The sequence below is a fragment of the Crocodylus porosus genome, unplaced genomic scaffold, assembly GCF_001723895.1.
Source record: "Crocodylus porosus isolate Cpor-Errol unplaced genomic scaffold, CroPor_comp1, whole genome shotgun sequence".
NCBI lineage: Eukaryota > Metazoa > Chordata > Crocodylia > Crocodylidae > Crocodylus > Crocodylus porosus.
Window position 1 is genome coordinate 24,011,398 of NW_017728912.1, and position 14,883 is coordinate 24,026,280.

Genomic DNA, 14,883 nt, shown 5'->3' on the forward strand with positions numbered 1-14,883 from the left:
TGGGGAGCCAGGTGTCCAAGGAGAGTGGTCGCTCCTTAAGGAGACGATCCTCCAAGCCCAAAGGAAGGTAATCCCAATGAGGATCAAAGGGAGCAGGAGAGCACACAAGCCTCTGTGGCTCACCAAAAGAATCCTTGGTCCTCTTGCCTTCTTTAAATCCTGTCCTGAAATGCTCAAAATACTACAAGACATCTGGGACACCGCTCTGAAGGTGATATTGAGACAGAACCATCCCCTGTGTAACTCCATTGCCTTAAACCAAGGACCAGTGTCTCACATAACTTCTGGTAATGGTATGTGTGTGTATAGATTTGTCTTTGTTGTTTGGTGAAGAACACCACATAGTTGAGTCCCTTTGACCCCAGTACTCTTTCCTGCCATGGCAGGGGGTCGGACTAGATGATCTGCTCAGGTCCCTTCCGACCCTACAAACTACTTAATAATTCATTATAATCTACCTGATTCCTTCCTTCACTCCAGGGGTATTAACAATCCTCTCTTCTTTTTAATGGTCTTGATAATCCACTATCCTTTTTTCTTTCATTTTGCTGTCTGTTGGCTGCTCCTGGCAATACCGCTTTTATTTTACAGCCCTACAGGTCTAGTGTTAGCTCTATCTACAAATATTAACTGGAATTTGAAAATATTAACTCAGGTGATCACTTAAGTGTGGAAAAACTGTCAGTGAAGTATTGGGTGTACTGTCAAGAGGCTGAAGAAGGCTAGATTTTGTTCTATGAATCTGAGTAAGAGATGCATATTTAATTTTTAATTGACTTTAGGACTAATGAAAAATTTTGAATTTTTTTTTGTTTTGTTTTGTTTTTATACTTCATATATATAATATGGGAAATGAATTCACTGTCTAATGAAGTTATATTTATTTTTGCTTCAATCTTTAACTGAATTATATAGCCCTAGGCCCCTCCTATATTAGTAAAGCTTTTAGTTTGTTCTTAATTAGAGAAAAATATGTGTTGTATTGTCATGTGGCCTAATACATCATACAATTGGCAGGTCAAAATCCTTGTTTAAAGTCCTTGATTCTTCCCTGCTGAGAGTGGAATATGTGGCTCAAGCATTTCTTGAACAAGTTTTCTCCTGTCATTTGTAAGGGTGATCAGGTGGTGCTGTCATTTTCTCTTTCTTTTCATGCCCTTTGTTTACTTTTCACATTTCTCTAAATGTGGACAATTTACTTATAAAACTCTGTAGTCCTGACCTTCCTGACCTTCACAGCCTTGCACAGTACTGCAGGAAAAAAACCCTGAAGGATATGTAAGCATCAGTTATTCCCACTGAAACTGTAACCTAACTAGTGGGGGTATTAAGGTAGTTACAACACCATGGGCTGTCAAGCATTCCCAGGACCCCCGCCACTAGCTGGCTTAAATGCATTAGTTTGTTGCCATGATTCTGCTATCCAGATTTGAACTAGTCTTTTTAAGATTGCAGTTGCACCTTTTGTTTGCAGTATAGAGTTAGCTTAGATGTTTGGAAAATGGTCAGGTGGGCACATTGCAAGGAAGCACATGCTTTAATCTTTTCCTGGTTTGGGGCCCAGGAGTAGGACCTGAATTAAAATTAATGTTTTTCTACATAAGAATGTGCAAGGATGCAGACAATGAGATTTGGGATTTCCTTAAATTTTTTTGTTTTTCTATGGGCTTGGGTGTTGCAAGTGCGATAATATGTGAGAAGCTGTGCATTCAGTTTAAGCCCTGCTTTCAACCTTAGCCCCCTGATTCAACAGACTACAAAAATTACATGCGTGCTTCACATTCACACTGAAGTCAAATGGGTAGATTTTTCAAATGAGGTGACGTCCTGATGTGAAAAGCAACAGTGGGCCAGATTTACAAAGGTGCAACTACTGAAAAAACCTTTGTGAATCTGGTTCTCGGTTACCATTTGAAAATTGGACACAGCCACAGGTGGTCTTTAAAACTTCCCAGTGAAACATCTAATTTAAATATTTGTATGTGCAGGCTTTGGGGATAACCTAGTGGCACATTCACAATCAGCTTTCCCTCTAAGTATAAGTAAAAGTGCTCCATGATCAGAGCAAGGCATCCGATTAAAGTTGCCCACTGTTCCAGATTTCCTAAGACAGTTCCAAATTTCAGGTTACCTAAGGACTCCATAAAACAAGACTTTTGCCCTGATTTTGGAAAGTTAGACCTGGATTAGGGCAAGGCAGTGCCTGCTGCATCTCCTGAACAGACTCAGCGTGACTTTGTTTGGTACTGCAAGAACATGGCGATATGTTACGTTTGCTGACAACCCCACGAACAGGAAGCAGCAGAGCTGCATTCATACAATAGCATACCTGAGTTCATTAACTCTGCAGCTCAGCAGAGATAATTGACCTGACTGGAACAGTGTAACTTCAAGAACCAACTTTGGAAGTGATGGCAACTGCTTTTGCTTCTGGAGTAACTGGGACAGTGCCCAGCATTTTGCTTCCTGCAAGTTGGTTGCTTTACATCAGATAGAAGCTCAGGCCCTGGGGGTCTATTCCCTAGCTGACAGTTAACGCTAAACCAGAGCTCCTCAGCCTTACCCACATAGCCACAGAAAATATGTTTAACAACCATATTGACTGTTTTTATTTGGAGATAGAGCATTTTAAAAATGTGAGGAAGCAGTATTAACCCTCTTAGGTATAACCCTTGGCCTAGCTAAGTATGGTGACAACTTGTTGAGATTCATCATCAGTCATGATATGCTTGTTGAGATGCATCATCAATCATGATATGCTTTCTAAGCTGTGCCTATGCAAAAATAAAAGCAAATAGACAGGATTATGAACTGTCCAGCAGGAGACTCCTTTACCTTCATACCTGTCTAACGTCTAGGAGAGTAATGGGCTACACCCAGTAGAATTACTTTTCTCATCTTCTCCCATCCCTTGGCCCCATTTCTAATGACACAGTCAGTGTTACAGCAGCTAGTTGGGACTGGAGCATATACAGCAAAAGATCCCAGATTTTACTGGTGTATATACTACCTTCATAAAAACACAGCATTTGAAGTACCATGTGCAAAATTTGTTCTTATTGTGCAGACGTCATTGTAAGCTTCCCAAAGGTTAATTATTTCCGGACTCCACAGAGAAAACAAACACCACACGTGTGTAGTGTTCAGTTCTAACATTCTTCTTAGACATCTCAAATTGGGATAGAAAAGCTGAAGCACACAATGAAGCAGCCACCAAAGGACATGAAATGATTCCATGTCAAAATGATGTTTGGGTCTTCTTTGGTATACAACCAAATGACATCAGTGGCATAACTTGTCCGATTAGTTCAACATCTCAGGTGATTCTTTTCTAGATTACTGTTAAACATGAGCCAAACTTTAGTTACCTTCTGGTAAAAAGTAGATCAAGAAAAATGTGAAGTAGTGTAAGTCGCTTTTGGGTAAGAGGGAAGAAAGCGCTGGTAATGAGAAAGGAAAGCTTTCTTATCAGAACACAGTTGCCTTAGACCATGTAAGACATAGGTAAGTTTTATCAAAAGTGTAGTTTTACTCTGAGGTTCATTCTGCACTTGTGTTAAATGGTGAATGGTGAAGAAAGCACAGTTTGTCAGAGATATACAGGGCTGGAGGGTACTGGACACTTCCAAACTCTGTCCATTATTAGGTTAATCTTCTCTCAACCCAAAATCACTGGCCTGTACTTCATTAAACTGAGCTTGAATCCACCATCATAGCAATTCAGTCATCTCTTTTCCATCTAGAGTGTCTTCTTCTGGGCCCTGATCATTCAGCTTCTGGGAAAGCATCTATCAAATGTGATGATCAGATTTAAGCAGTGTTCTCTCATGTCAGCAATGAGGTCAGGATGCAACTTCTGTTCAGTTTCAATTAGGACATTTTCCAAGACAGGGATTAATTGGCATTTTCCCTTTTCATCTTCTGCTACAGACTACAGTTTGTTTACCATGGTCCTTGTTCTGTATTGAATGTTTAAATGGTGTTGTTTTCGGTTCTTGCAAAATGATGCTGGGTGTTGTTAAATAAGTGAGCTAAAATAGGGTAGCACTCCCCCTCATTTTCTTCTCCCTCCTGCTTTCTCACCTACTGAATTCTAGTTACTCCTTTCACATCTGATGAAGTGAACTTGCATTCATGAAAACTTGTGTTCTCTATAAATCTGTATTTAATTAGTCTGTAAAGGTGCGTGTCTATCTCGCCTTCTGATATACAGACTAACATGGCTACCTACCTCTCACAGCCTAGTTCTTGAAAGCTGTAACTCATCTGCAAAGGATCTGATACATTCAAATCTAAAATCGCCAGAGCAAATTGTACCTCCAAGTGGAGTTCCAAGAGATGAATCAACTCCTCCCTACACAATAACCATCAATTTTCAGTGATGAAGAGACTTTCGGTGATTGCTTCCCATTTCATTTCATGGGAGTAAAAACAAGCGGAAGGTCTGTTGCTTGTGCTTCACTGAAACCACCCCGCCTCGCTAATCAGATCTGGAACAACTCTCAGACTGACAAGTATATCAGGCCTTATGATGAACACTGTGGGACATGAATTTAGCCTCTGGCATCAGGTTTTTCTTTTTTTTTTTAACCAAACCACTTACAAGCTTCCAGTCATTCCCCAAGGTGCATCAGAATACACACTGGAGCAGCTTGTTTTCTTTGCTGTTTGGTATATGAAATATCCTTGGTCAGCTAAAAATTAGGACCATCATATGTCTTGTTAGAGCTTTACAGAACAGAGCTTCCCTCTAACTTCCTTTCCTACTTCAAACCTTGCAGACCTAAGGAGCTGAGCAATATTTGTGACATTACCTAAGTGCAGTGCAAAGAATGTACTCCGGCTTATGCCTTCTTTGAGCATTTCCTTTGCTAGACCAGCGTGTCTTGAACTATCCTTACTCCCTGTAGTTAGATAAAGAATTGACTTCAGCTTCATCCATAAGAATTGACTCTACCATATCTTTTGCTACAGATTGTACAGGAGACTCACCAAGAGTCCGTGGTTTCCCAGTGTGAACATTTCAGAAGCACATGGCTTTTTCAGGGCTATCGCATTGTACTGAACCCTGCATCTCCAGGAATTGGCACAGGGAGCTGGCAAGGGAAATTCCCACTTTATATGGGGTAGCTGGGGATTAGGGTCACAAGTCAACAGGCTAGGGAGAAAGGGACAGGCATAGGTGAATAAACACTGATATTAATGTATAGACACTTAGGATCCAGTGTTACCCAAATCACAGGCAATTTTGTGGGTAGGCTAATGATAAAAGAAGTGGAAACAGGTCTACAGCCCAATCTTTTATTTGCTTGCACTTTAGAACACGAAAACAAACATTTCTCCCAAAGTCTGTCTGGTTGCCTGTGACAGCACAACATATATTCTCACCTATACCAGCTGGGGAGACTCGAGAGGTGGGAGGTGAGTGGCATGCAGATTGGTAGCAGGTTTTGTTGAATTTGCTGAATTCTCCAAATTTCCCTCCAGCCTATGCCCAATATTTATGGATGGCTGGTTTTAATATTTTAATAAATGATCTCTGATTGGTTTGATTTAAATGTCTTTGTTTCCCTGAAACTTTTGGAACTGGACTGAATCTCTTGTGGACATGGAAGGTGTCAATTGGAAAATATCCTTGGGAAAGAAGGAGGGTTTCTTATCTCCTTTTCTTCCCCATTGTGGAATGTGGTTCCTGTTTCTTCTTTACCTTACTTTACTGTTTTTTCTGACAAAGCTGTTTTTGTTTGTACAAATTATCTGAACATTAAAAAATACATATCTATTATAGCAAAATAAGAGCTAATACATTTGATTCCATCAATCAAGTACTACTACTACTACTTTAAGATGAAGGTGTGATATTGTATATCTGGATTATTTAATGTATGGTCTTCCCTTATCCCCTGTCGGGCCTTGTGCTTTGTTTAATTGTTTTTGGTGGTTTCCTTTACTTGCTGACCAAGTTAGCAGTTACATTTCCAAAGATTCACACTGCAGTTACTCAAAAAATGGCCAAGGCTGGCAACACCAGGTAGTAAACAATGACCCTGGGGTAAAATCACTCAAGAACAGATAGCATATAGGGAACACTAAAACTGTGGTATATACACTTGAAAAACCTTACACCCTCCCACAACTCCAGAGGAATGCTCAACAAACCTCTGATCCAAAAATGCTTTGTTGCTGTCTGCCAGGGCTCCCATGTCTCAGCCTGCTGCTTCAGCTCCTAGTCCTGGCTCTGCTGATCCTTCTAAGTCTCTGGCCACACGTCTCTCTCAGCCACAGGTCCCATGCTCCATTGCTGCTTTCCTGCTTCCTCTTGTCCCCTTCTGGGAATTGTAATGCATGTTACAGTTCATTTCTCCAGTCCCCTGGAAGCTTCTGAGAGCTGTAGTTCACATTACAACATTACAGTACATAACATTCAATATTACAGTCCATTACAACATTAAAGGGGTTAGAGATGCTTTTTAACTGTGTTTCAAGTCACTTAGTTATTTTTTAAAGCCCTGCACAGTGGAGACCCTCTTTGCTCAGTGTAAGGGATGCAGTTTAACCTCTCCTAATGGGAGTTACATTTTCTGCTTTCTTAGGTAACCTTGAAATTCCCACCCTTTAATTATGTGAGGCTGCACCTTGCCCTGTCAAGCTGTATCTTGCCATAATGGTGGTAAGAAAATCCAGTTAATCAGCTCTGAACGTGATGTGACAAAGGGCTGACAAAAGGCAACTTTGTTTGTTCTAATCAGGAATTGAGATACCTAGCAAAGTTTACTAGTAATGGCCTCAGGTCTCACTGTGTTGAACACTGAAAAGCAGTTCCTACCCTGACATGCTTACCACCTAAGGCAGGGGTGAGAAATTATTTTGGGCGGAGGGCCACTTACCCAGTTTTGGCAGGCTGTTGAGGGCTGCATGGGTAGCCCTGTCCCTTGATAGGTGCCGCACCCCCTGGTCACCATCTTGGGACCAATGTCCCAGGGCCAGCACTGATGGGGCCCAAAGCAGGGCATAAGCTGGCAGGGGTCTGTGGGCCCAGGCTGGGTTGCACCAGCAGGGAGAGGGGGGAGCTGGCCCGGCTCCATAGAGACCCTGCCAGCTGGGACCCCACACTCCTGCCACCCTGCTCTGGGCCCTGCCGGTGCTGGGACACCAGTGTGGGCCCCGTGCTCCCGCTGGCTCCCGTGCCCACTCACACCCAGTGCCCCCCAGCCCCACAGTACAGGCAGGGGGCAGCACACACCCCTGACCCCTATACTATTCTAACTGATCCTGTATGCCTGTCAACTAGTGGTTCTCAACATTTTTGGCTTTGGGGCAAGCACCCCTCCATACCTGGGTTGAATTTAGTGGCACCCTAGTTGAGAATCACTGATCTAGCTGGTGCCAGGTAAGGGCAGTGGGGTCTGCATCAAATTCCATCATGCCCAGCTCTTTCCATCTCCCTACCCCTGTCTATACCTGAGGGGACAAGGAGCTGCTCCGCTGGGGTCTGGCATGTTGGAGGCTGGAGCCAATTACCCCCACAACCCCTCCAACTAGCCCTGGGAGTGGGCGAGGACCAGGGCAACAAGCCACCCTGACAAGCATGGTTCCATTACCATGTCTGCCTGCCTGTGGTAGACCATGCTGCTCAGAGCATGGGTGTTGCTGGCAGGGGGACTAGGAGGGCTGCAGCAGGAATCCCCAGAGGAGCAGCCATGGGTATCTCTTGTCCACAGATTGCTAGGGTGGGCACAGTGTGGCCAGACGGGAAGAGAAGAGTACTTCCCTCAGGGTCTGGGCACTGCAATGCCCTTAAAAGGATCTTAAAAGGCACTGTGGTTGAGAGGCACTGTCATGGTCAAACCTAAATTCACAAGATAGTCACAGGGTCTGAGGAGGAACAGAACGGAGGCAACTTGCCAGAAGTTGTTGGCAGTGGATTTATGACCTAGATACCTTATTTTGGGCGGACCCAAACTGTCAGACCGACCACAACCTCTTCCATTTGATACTAGGCAAATGTTATTGATACACAATGATAGCAGATAAGTGTAATGCAGGCAAGACAAACAAATCCCACCCCCAACTTTCTATATCTGCCAGTCCTGGGATTCACAGAGAGAAGGTACATGTGGTCAATATATGAGCTTCACCCTGTGGTTCTTTCTTGAATGTCAGATGTCAACAGCCTGGAGGTCAAGGACCGCACCCCCTCCCCCCCGGTGGGTTGGGTGAGTTGGGCTAGTGGTGCACCCTCTGCCTGTGGTTGCCTCGGGTTCTCCCGTTGGGGACCTTTTGCTTCTCTGAAGTCCCTCCTTTTGTATCCGTTTTCTCCTCTGATGACTCTTCATTTCTGGATAACATTGAGTCATTTCTCTGTGGTCATCATACTGCCCACATTCTGTTCTGCCATCATATTCCTCTGTTTCCAAACCTATCATGTGCAAACATCTTATTTTGGCCACTTACTGGTGTCTTAATTTGGGCACGCCCCGGCCTCCTAATTTGTTCCATCCACAAAAAACAGAAATCCCAAAGGCTCTGCGTCTTGTCTAGTTCACAGTGACCATGTGGCAAGCATATCTTTTGTTAAGGGTATACCGTTCAAGTTTCCTAGCCTGATTGTCTGCTGGCCTCAGACACAGTATCTGCCTTGAAGTCTGTGAACTTTTGTCACAAACAGGCTTTTAGAAACCAGTTAACCCTGTTGGCTACAAAGGACCAACTCACAGGATCATCATAAATTTCTAGTTTATTAGACGGATGCAAAAGTCAGGTCATAAACCTTGGGGCTGATCCCCTCAAACACACATACATTCACACACATACACTCACAGTAGCTAGCTATGAACATTCAGTACCAATGTCAAGATATACCTATCTCCAAGCACTGGAGTCTACCGTCGATGGCCAGTTGAGGCTTCTTTCAGTGTGATGTTGCTTCAGAAGGGGGTTGCCAGCTGGTCCTTCTGGCTGGGCAGGCAGGGTGCTGGTCAGGTCAAAGAGGGCACCACTGAGGGTCATTCTTCGCTGCCTTTTATCCCTTTCTGGCAGACTTTGGTGACTCCCCAATTTTCAGGCTTACCCAATCCAGGGGCCATTGACCTTGTGGGACATCCCCCTTGGTGGTTGCTGGATGGCAGCTATCAGCCCCAGGGGTCACATCCACAGGTACAAGCACTCTTGCAAGTCCGTTGATGAAATTTGATTAATTCACTGCTGTGATTAGTTCAGACTGGGTCTTCTGTACCTATAACAGTGAAGTTTCAAGGAGTTCCTGGCTCTGTATTGATCCTTTCCTCTCCTTAGTCTGTGGTTTTGTAGGTGTTAATTGCCACTCATTAGCTTATTATCCTGTCTAGCTGCTGTGTTACACAATCAATCAAGACTCATTCAGGGACCCACTCCATACAGAGAAGTTGTGGTTTGGTTCTCGCCCTCACTAACACTGTTACATGGTACAACTTACTTTTAAATTTAAAGTATATTTGTTACAAAGTTAAAAAGCACAGGTTATAAAACATAAAAGGGTGAAATGCTATGGCACATACGACAAATAGACCAAATACTATGGGGGTAGGGGGGATGACATACTGATGCATCTACAACCTATATTTTTATTACACGTACACCTTATATTATATAAAAATAATTATAATAGAAGAAGAGGGAGGAAGGAAGAAAAGGTAGAAAAGAGAAAGCATACCCAAAAGGGGGCAAATACTGCAAAAGGGGCTTTTTGCCATATGGAGGGGCTTCACATTGGAAAGGGGGAACAGTCAAAAAAAGGTTTCTTGCTACAACCCTTGCTGTCCCCCTGGACCATTGTTCTAATACAGTATCTACCTACCTACAAACCAATTCCTAAAAGCAAACCTCTAAGTACCATTTTCTAGCCATCAGAAGTCACACAGAAGTTGGTAGAAGAGTAGATCCCTTAAGCCTAAAATGCTAAACTTCACTGCTTTATAACAGTGGCCAGAATTTCCAGATCTTAAATTCAGGGCTTGTAGCCTCCACTCCAGAAAGAATAAGACAATTGCTAATATGGGCTTCTTCTCTTTTGCCTGCAGGAAGGCCCACCACACTGTGTGAAACAATGGGGAAAGCAGAGATGTGGTTGATCCGAACATACTGGGACTTTGAATTCCCTCGCCCATTCCTGCCCAACTTTGAGTTTGTTGGGGGACTCCACTGCCAGCCTGCAAAGCCATTACCTGAGGTACCCTGATTCTCTCCATCATCATGCTGTTTGTCTGCCCAGTGAGAATGTGACTATTCCTTTCTGTGCTCTTTGACTGTGGGCTCAGTACCCCAAGACAGGTCACTGAGAACAATGGAAGTTTTGGAAAGGAGAACTTTAGTGCTGCTTATTACTACAAAATCAAATACCCCATTGCTGATTGAAAACACAGGGCCAGTTCCCAACCTATGATGCTTTAGACTGTAGGATCTGGCCTATCAATGACACGCCTGCTTGGTAGGGAGTCAATAGTTAAAGCCTAGTGCTAGTTAATCTGGTGCTCAGTTTAATAAAATGTGAAGCCAGAGTGCTATCTCCAGTCATGTTTTTAGTTATGCACAAGCTTTAACTGCCTTTAGAAAGCAAATAACAGCCAGTGTCAATTTAAATGATGGAATATCCTATGAAAGCCACAGTGTGATTGATTAGATTAGCAGCATAGTAAAAATGGAGGCTGAGATTCTCCAAAGGAGCTAGTGACCTTGCTGTCTTGAGGATCTTTGGATGCCTGATCTGATATCCTTTTCCCACCTTCTGCCCTGAGATGTGTGTACACCCACCACTTCCTGTGGACCCTGGTGGAGCTACTTACAGCCTCCTGACTGCCTGCCACACCTGGCCCAGGTTCTGGACAGACCCCTGCCACCCACCATGGAGCCTGGGCTGCTTGCAGCAGGTGGCAGGGAGGCTGCAAGCAGCCCTGGCCTGGCTCCTTGTCAACAGCAGGTACACACTTGCCTTGAGGCTGTTTACCTGGAGGTAAGCATGCCAAGCAAAATGGCTTCGTGTGCCATACTCTAGCATGCGTGCTGGAGATTGCCTACTCCTAAACTATGTGTTTGCATTGCTTACATCGGCTACAAGGCCTTTGGATATGTCCAGTGAGCCTTCCCTAGCTGGCTTGTTTCTATTAACCAGCTACAGGGAGCCAGGGAAGCGGCAGATTGTATACCAACTGAGTTTCATTGCCGTGACTTCGCTGGGTGGGTTTGTAAGTTCCCAGGGATGTGCTGAAGACTAGGGCTGTGCGAAACAGCATTGTACCACTTTCACTTGCGTTTCAATGGAACAGTGTTTCATTTTGATTTTCGTTTTGATTCAAACACGCTGTTCCATTTCATTTCGTTTAAACTGTTTCACCGTTTTGACACTTTCCATGTTTCACACATAGGCTATAATGGAGAAGCACAAAACCACCTATTACTTTGTCATTTCTTGCCTGATTCAGATGAAACTTGCAGGAATGGTAGCCCCTTCTGAGGGCATGAAGTTTGCCAAGTTTCAAGGAGATAGGTGCAGTGGTTTCTGGGAAACTGCACCTCAAGGTGCTGACAAGCAAAACTCCTGTCATTTGCCAGCAGCCTCCTGTCATCTGGCAGGCAGATTGGAGGCCCGCCTGCACCCCCAGAAGGGCTATGGGACTCTGCCAGACTCCTCTCAGGAGTGCAGCCCCTGATCTCCTTGGCAGATCACAGGAGGCTGCTGCTGCCAGCTGCGACTGGCACTGGGTGCAGCCCGCACCCGGCGCCGGGAAGATTGGTGCTGCTGCTGGCCCCAGTCAGCAGCAACAGCATGCTGTCTTCTGGCGCACAGATCCTGGGGCCCGCACCCCCAAGAGGGCTGGGGGATGTGCCAGAATCCTCCCAGGGGTGCAGCCCTGGGATCTGTGCGCCAGATGACAGGAGGCTGCTGCTGCTGGCTGGGACCGACGCTGAAGCCAAGTGAGCACGACTTCAAAACTCAAACTTTTGAAATGTTTCAAGTGCCCTTTTTTCACTTCAGAGCTGTTTCAAAGGCTTTTGTTTCAGTTCAATTTCACTGTTTCAAGCTCAAAATGCATCAAAACAGCTTCAAAATGAAACACCTGGAGAAATTTCACACAGCCATACTGAAAACCCTTCTTCATGCAGCCAAGAGGCTTATGTGTCGTTTAGATCTAAGGAGACAAGTCCTCCGATGGAGTGGCCTTTATTGCTGCTGTGAAGTGGTGGAGGGATGGTGGTGTCTTGACCTTGGATATAGGTAGCTGCTGCTGGATTTCAATGGGATACCGCTAGGCAATACTGCTGCTGTCCCCCTGGGCTGCCACATGGATAGCCAGAAGGGCTATAGTCACGCATATGGAATCTGTGGGCCATACATCTTGAACCTTGGGACCTTTCTGAGAGGTCACCCACTGTTCCATCTTGTTGGCCCTCCTGTTCAAAATGTATCTGAGACCATTGGATGAGACTGTGTAGAGATTTGGAGTAAGATTGCATTAGTATGCTGATGATACCCAGCTCCAATCTTTCCCACATCTGACCCAAGCCTCCAATCTAGATCCTTATCTAGTGCCTGGCTGCAGCTGGGGATTGGATGTGAGCGAAGCAATTAAAGCTGAATCCAGAGAAGACAAAGATCATGGCGGTGGGCAGACCTCATGCCTTGCTGGGATTGGGACACCCATCACTGATGGGGTTCCACCTGCTTTTGTCACTTAGGTTCATAGCCTTGGAGTGCTCCTGGATCCTCTGCTGCACCTGGATTCTCACATTGCAGCAGGGGCCAGGAGCACCTTTCACCAAATCTACCTTGTGAGAAGGCTGCAACTTTTCTATAAAATTTGGATCTGTTCACCATCCTTCATGCTCTTGAAAGCTCGAGGCTAGACTACTGCCATGTGCTATTTGTGGAGATAACCCTTGGAGACCAACTGGTAGCTGCAACTGGTGCAGAACGTGGTGACCAGCCTTCTGACAAGGATGGATTACTGGGAGCACATTTCTCCAGTGCTCCAAAGCCTGCACTGGCTTCCAGTGATCTTCTGGGTTCAATTCAAAGTGTTGGTCTTTACCTATTAAGTCCTAAACAGTCCAGACCCAACATGCTCAATACTGTATAAATATATACTTTACTTTGGTATTTTACTGAAAGCCACTCTATACCTAAAAATCTAATAAATAAATAAATAAATGAATGAACCTGAACATGTTACCAAACAAGCATGCCCTCCATGTGCCACCAGGAACATGAGAGGAAGCAGGACACTGTCATTTGAAGTCACCCATTTCTGGAACTTTATCCATAAATCTGATCCTGACTGTTGCCATGCCCTATTAATAGATGTTAGATCTCAGTGGTGAATTTAGGCATCTGGCCAGGGTTCCTGTATTTCAGATGGTAGATGCAGACAGAAACCATGGTCTATGCTTCCAAACAGATCTGTTTAATTGATATGATGTGTGCCCCACTACTGGTAATACGGAAATGAATGATTAACAGTGATAAAGCAGCAGCTTTGCGGAGTCACAGAGGATGCTGCTGAGTCAGAGAGGATGCTGCAAGTCTTGCTTTCAGCTGCATCTTAAGTAACTTCTCCCGGAGCAGTGAAAGGCAAAAGTTTGTGCCTTGTCAAATGGGTGGACCCACACTGATGTGTAGATCAATGGAGGACCTATCCTGCTTATTCTTTAATCTTAGGTCTGCTTTTCAAGCCTTTAGGCACATTATCCTGATGGGTGGCATTATTTGGAGAGACAGCGCTGCTGTTCTGAACCTTTCCTAATACTTATTCCAGATAGGAATGAGAGAGTTCATTCATTTCCTATAATCTTGTGCAGCTCTAGACATCTATTAGTAACAAGTGAAGATTTTAAGGTGCTTTTCAAATCAGCTATCTACAGAATCTTTTATTTTTATATCCAGACATTGGATTCTATTGTGACTATCAGAGCAGTGGTTCTCAACCTTTCTAGAATCAAGGCACCCCTCGATAGACTCAAGGCAGTCCTTAATAGTCTCAAGGTACCTCCCAATAATCTCAAAACACCTCTTGGAAAAAGCCAGCTTTAGTTTTCACTCCTTTTTGAACTACAGAAAAATAATAGAGAAATTCTTCTATTGTAAATAACTTGGAAAGACCACATCAGGTCAGAATCTTTGGGTTTATCTTGTGAATCTTGTTTGGAAACCTATTGTGTGGCACTCTGTGGGACACGTAAAAGGATCTCAAGGTGCCCCAGGGTGCCTTGGCTGGTTGAGAATCACTGAGCTAGAATAAGAGCTCCCTATCAGAAACCTTTTTCCCATAAGTACTTATAGGGCATATCTACACGTGCATTAAGTTTACTACTTGTAATAACAGGTACTAACTTAATGTGCTGTAATTGGCACTACTGCACAGTAGTGCTGGTGCGTGTCTTTTAGGTGACAGTAATGCACAGTAGACTAATTCTACTGTGCATTAGCACATTATCATGGCTTTCGCTGTTATGTGCTAATGCACAGTAGAATTAGTCTACTGCTCTTTTAGCGTCTCGTGTAGACGTGCCCACACACAATGATCAAATTTGATAAGCATCCCTTTGATAAGCTAAGTAGATCAAGTGTTAGCTATACATCAAACTACTCAGGTTGCATGGTATATTTATGTTGAGTATATTGTCCCTGCTTCAATAGCACTATAGGGTGCTGCTTCTTTACCAAATAAATACAAAGGCTTTTTTTAAAAAACTTTTTACAGGAAATGGAAGAATTTGTCCAGAGTTCAGGGGAACATGGCATCGTGGTGTTTTCTCTGGGCTCAATGGTTCACAACCTGACTGATGAGAAAAATAACATGATTGCTACAGCCCTCAGCCAGCTTCCACAGAAGGTCAGTTTTAGATGGGACC

General features: G+C 44.2%; 1 protein-coding gene across 4 annotated transcripts in view; it reads left to right on the forward strand.

Moving 5' to 3' along the window:
* LOC109309434 (UDP-glucuronosyltransferase 2A1-like) overlaps nt 1-14,883 on the forward strand; it is a 49,726-nt gene that overhangs the window by 29,507 nt on the left and 5,336 nt on the right. For all 4 annotated transcript variants that reach the window (XM_019534191.1, XM_019534190.1, XM_019534189.1 and 1 more), the window contains 2 exons: nt 10,059-10,207; nt 14,733-14,864. In XM_019534191.1, coding sequence (XP_019389736.1) covers nt 10,059-10,207; nt 14,733-14,864 — 281 coding nt within the window. The remainder of the gene's footprint in view (nt 1-10,058; nt 10,208-14,732; nt 14,865-14,883) is intronic.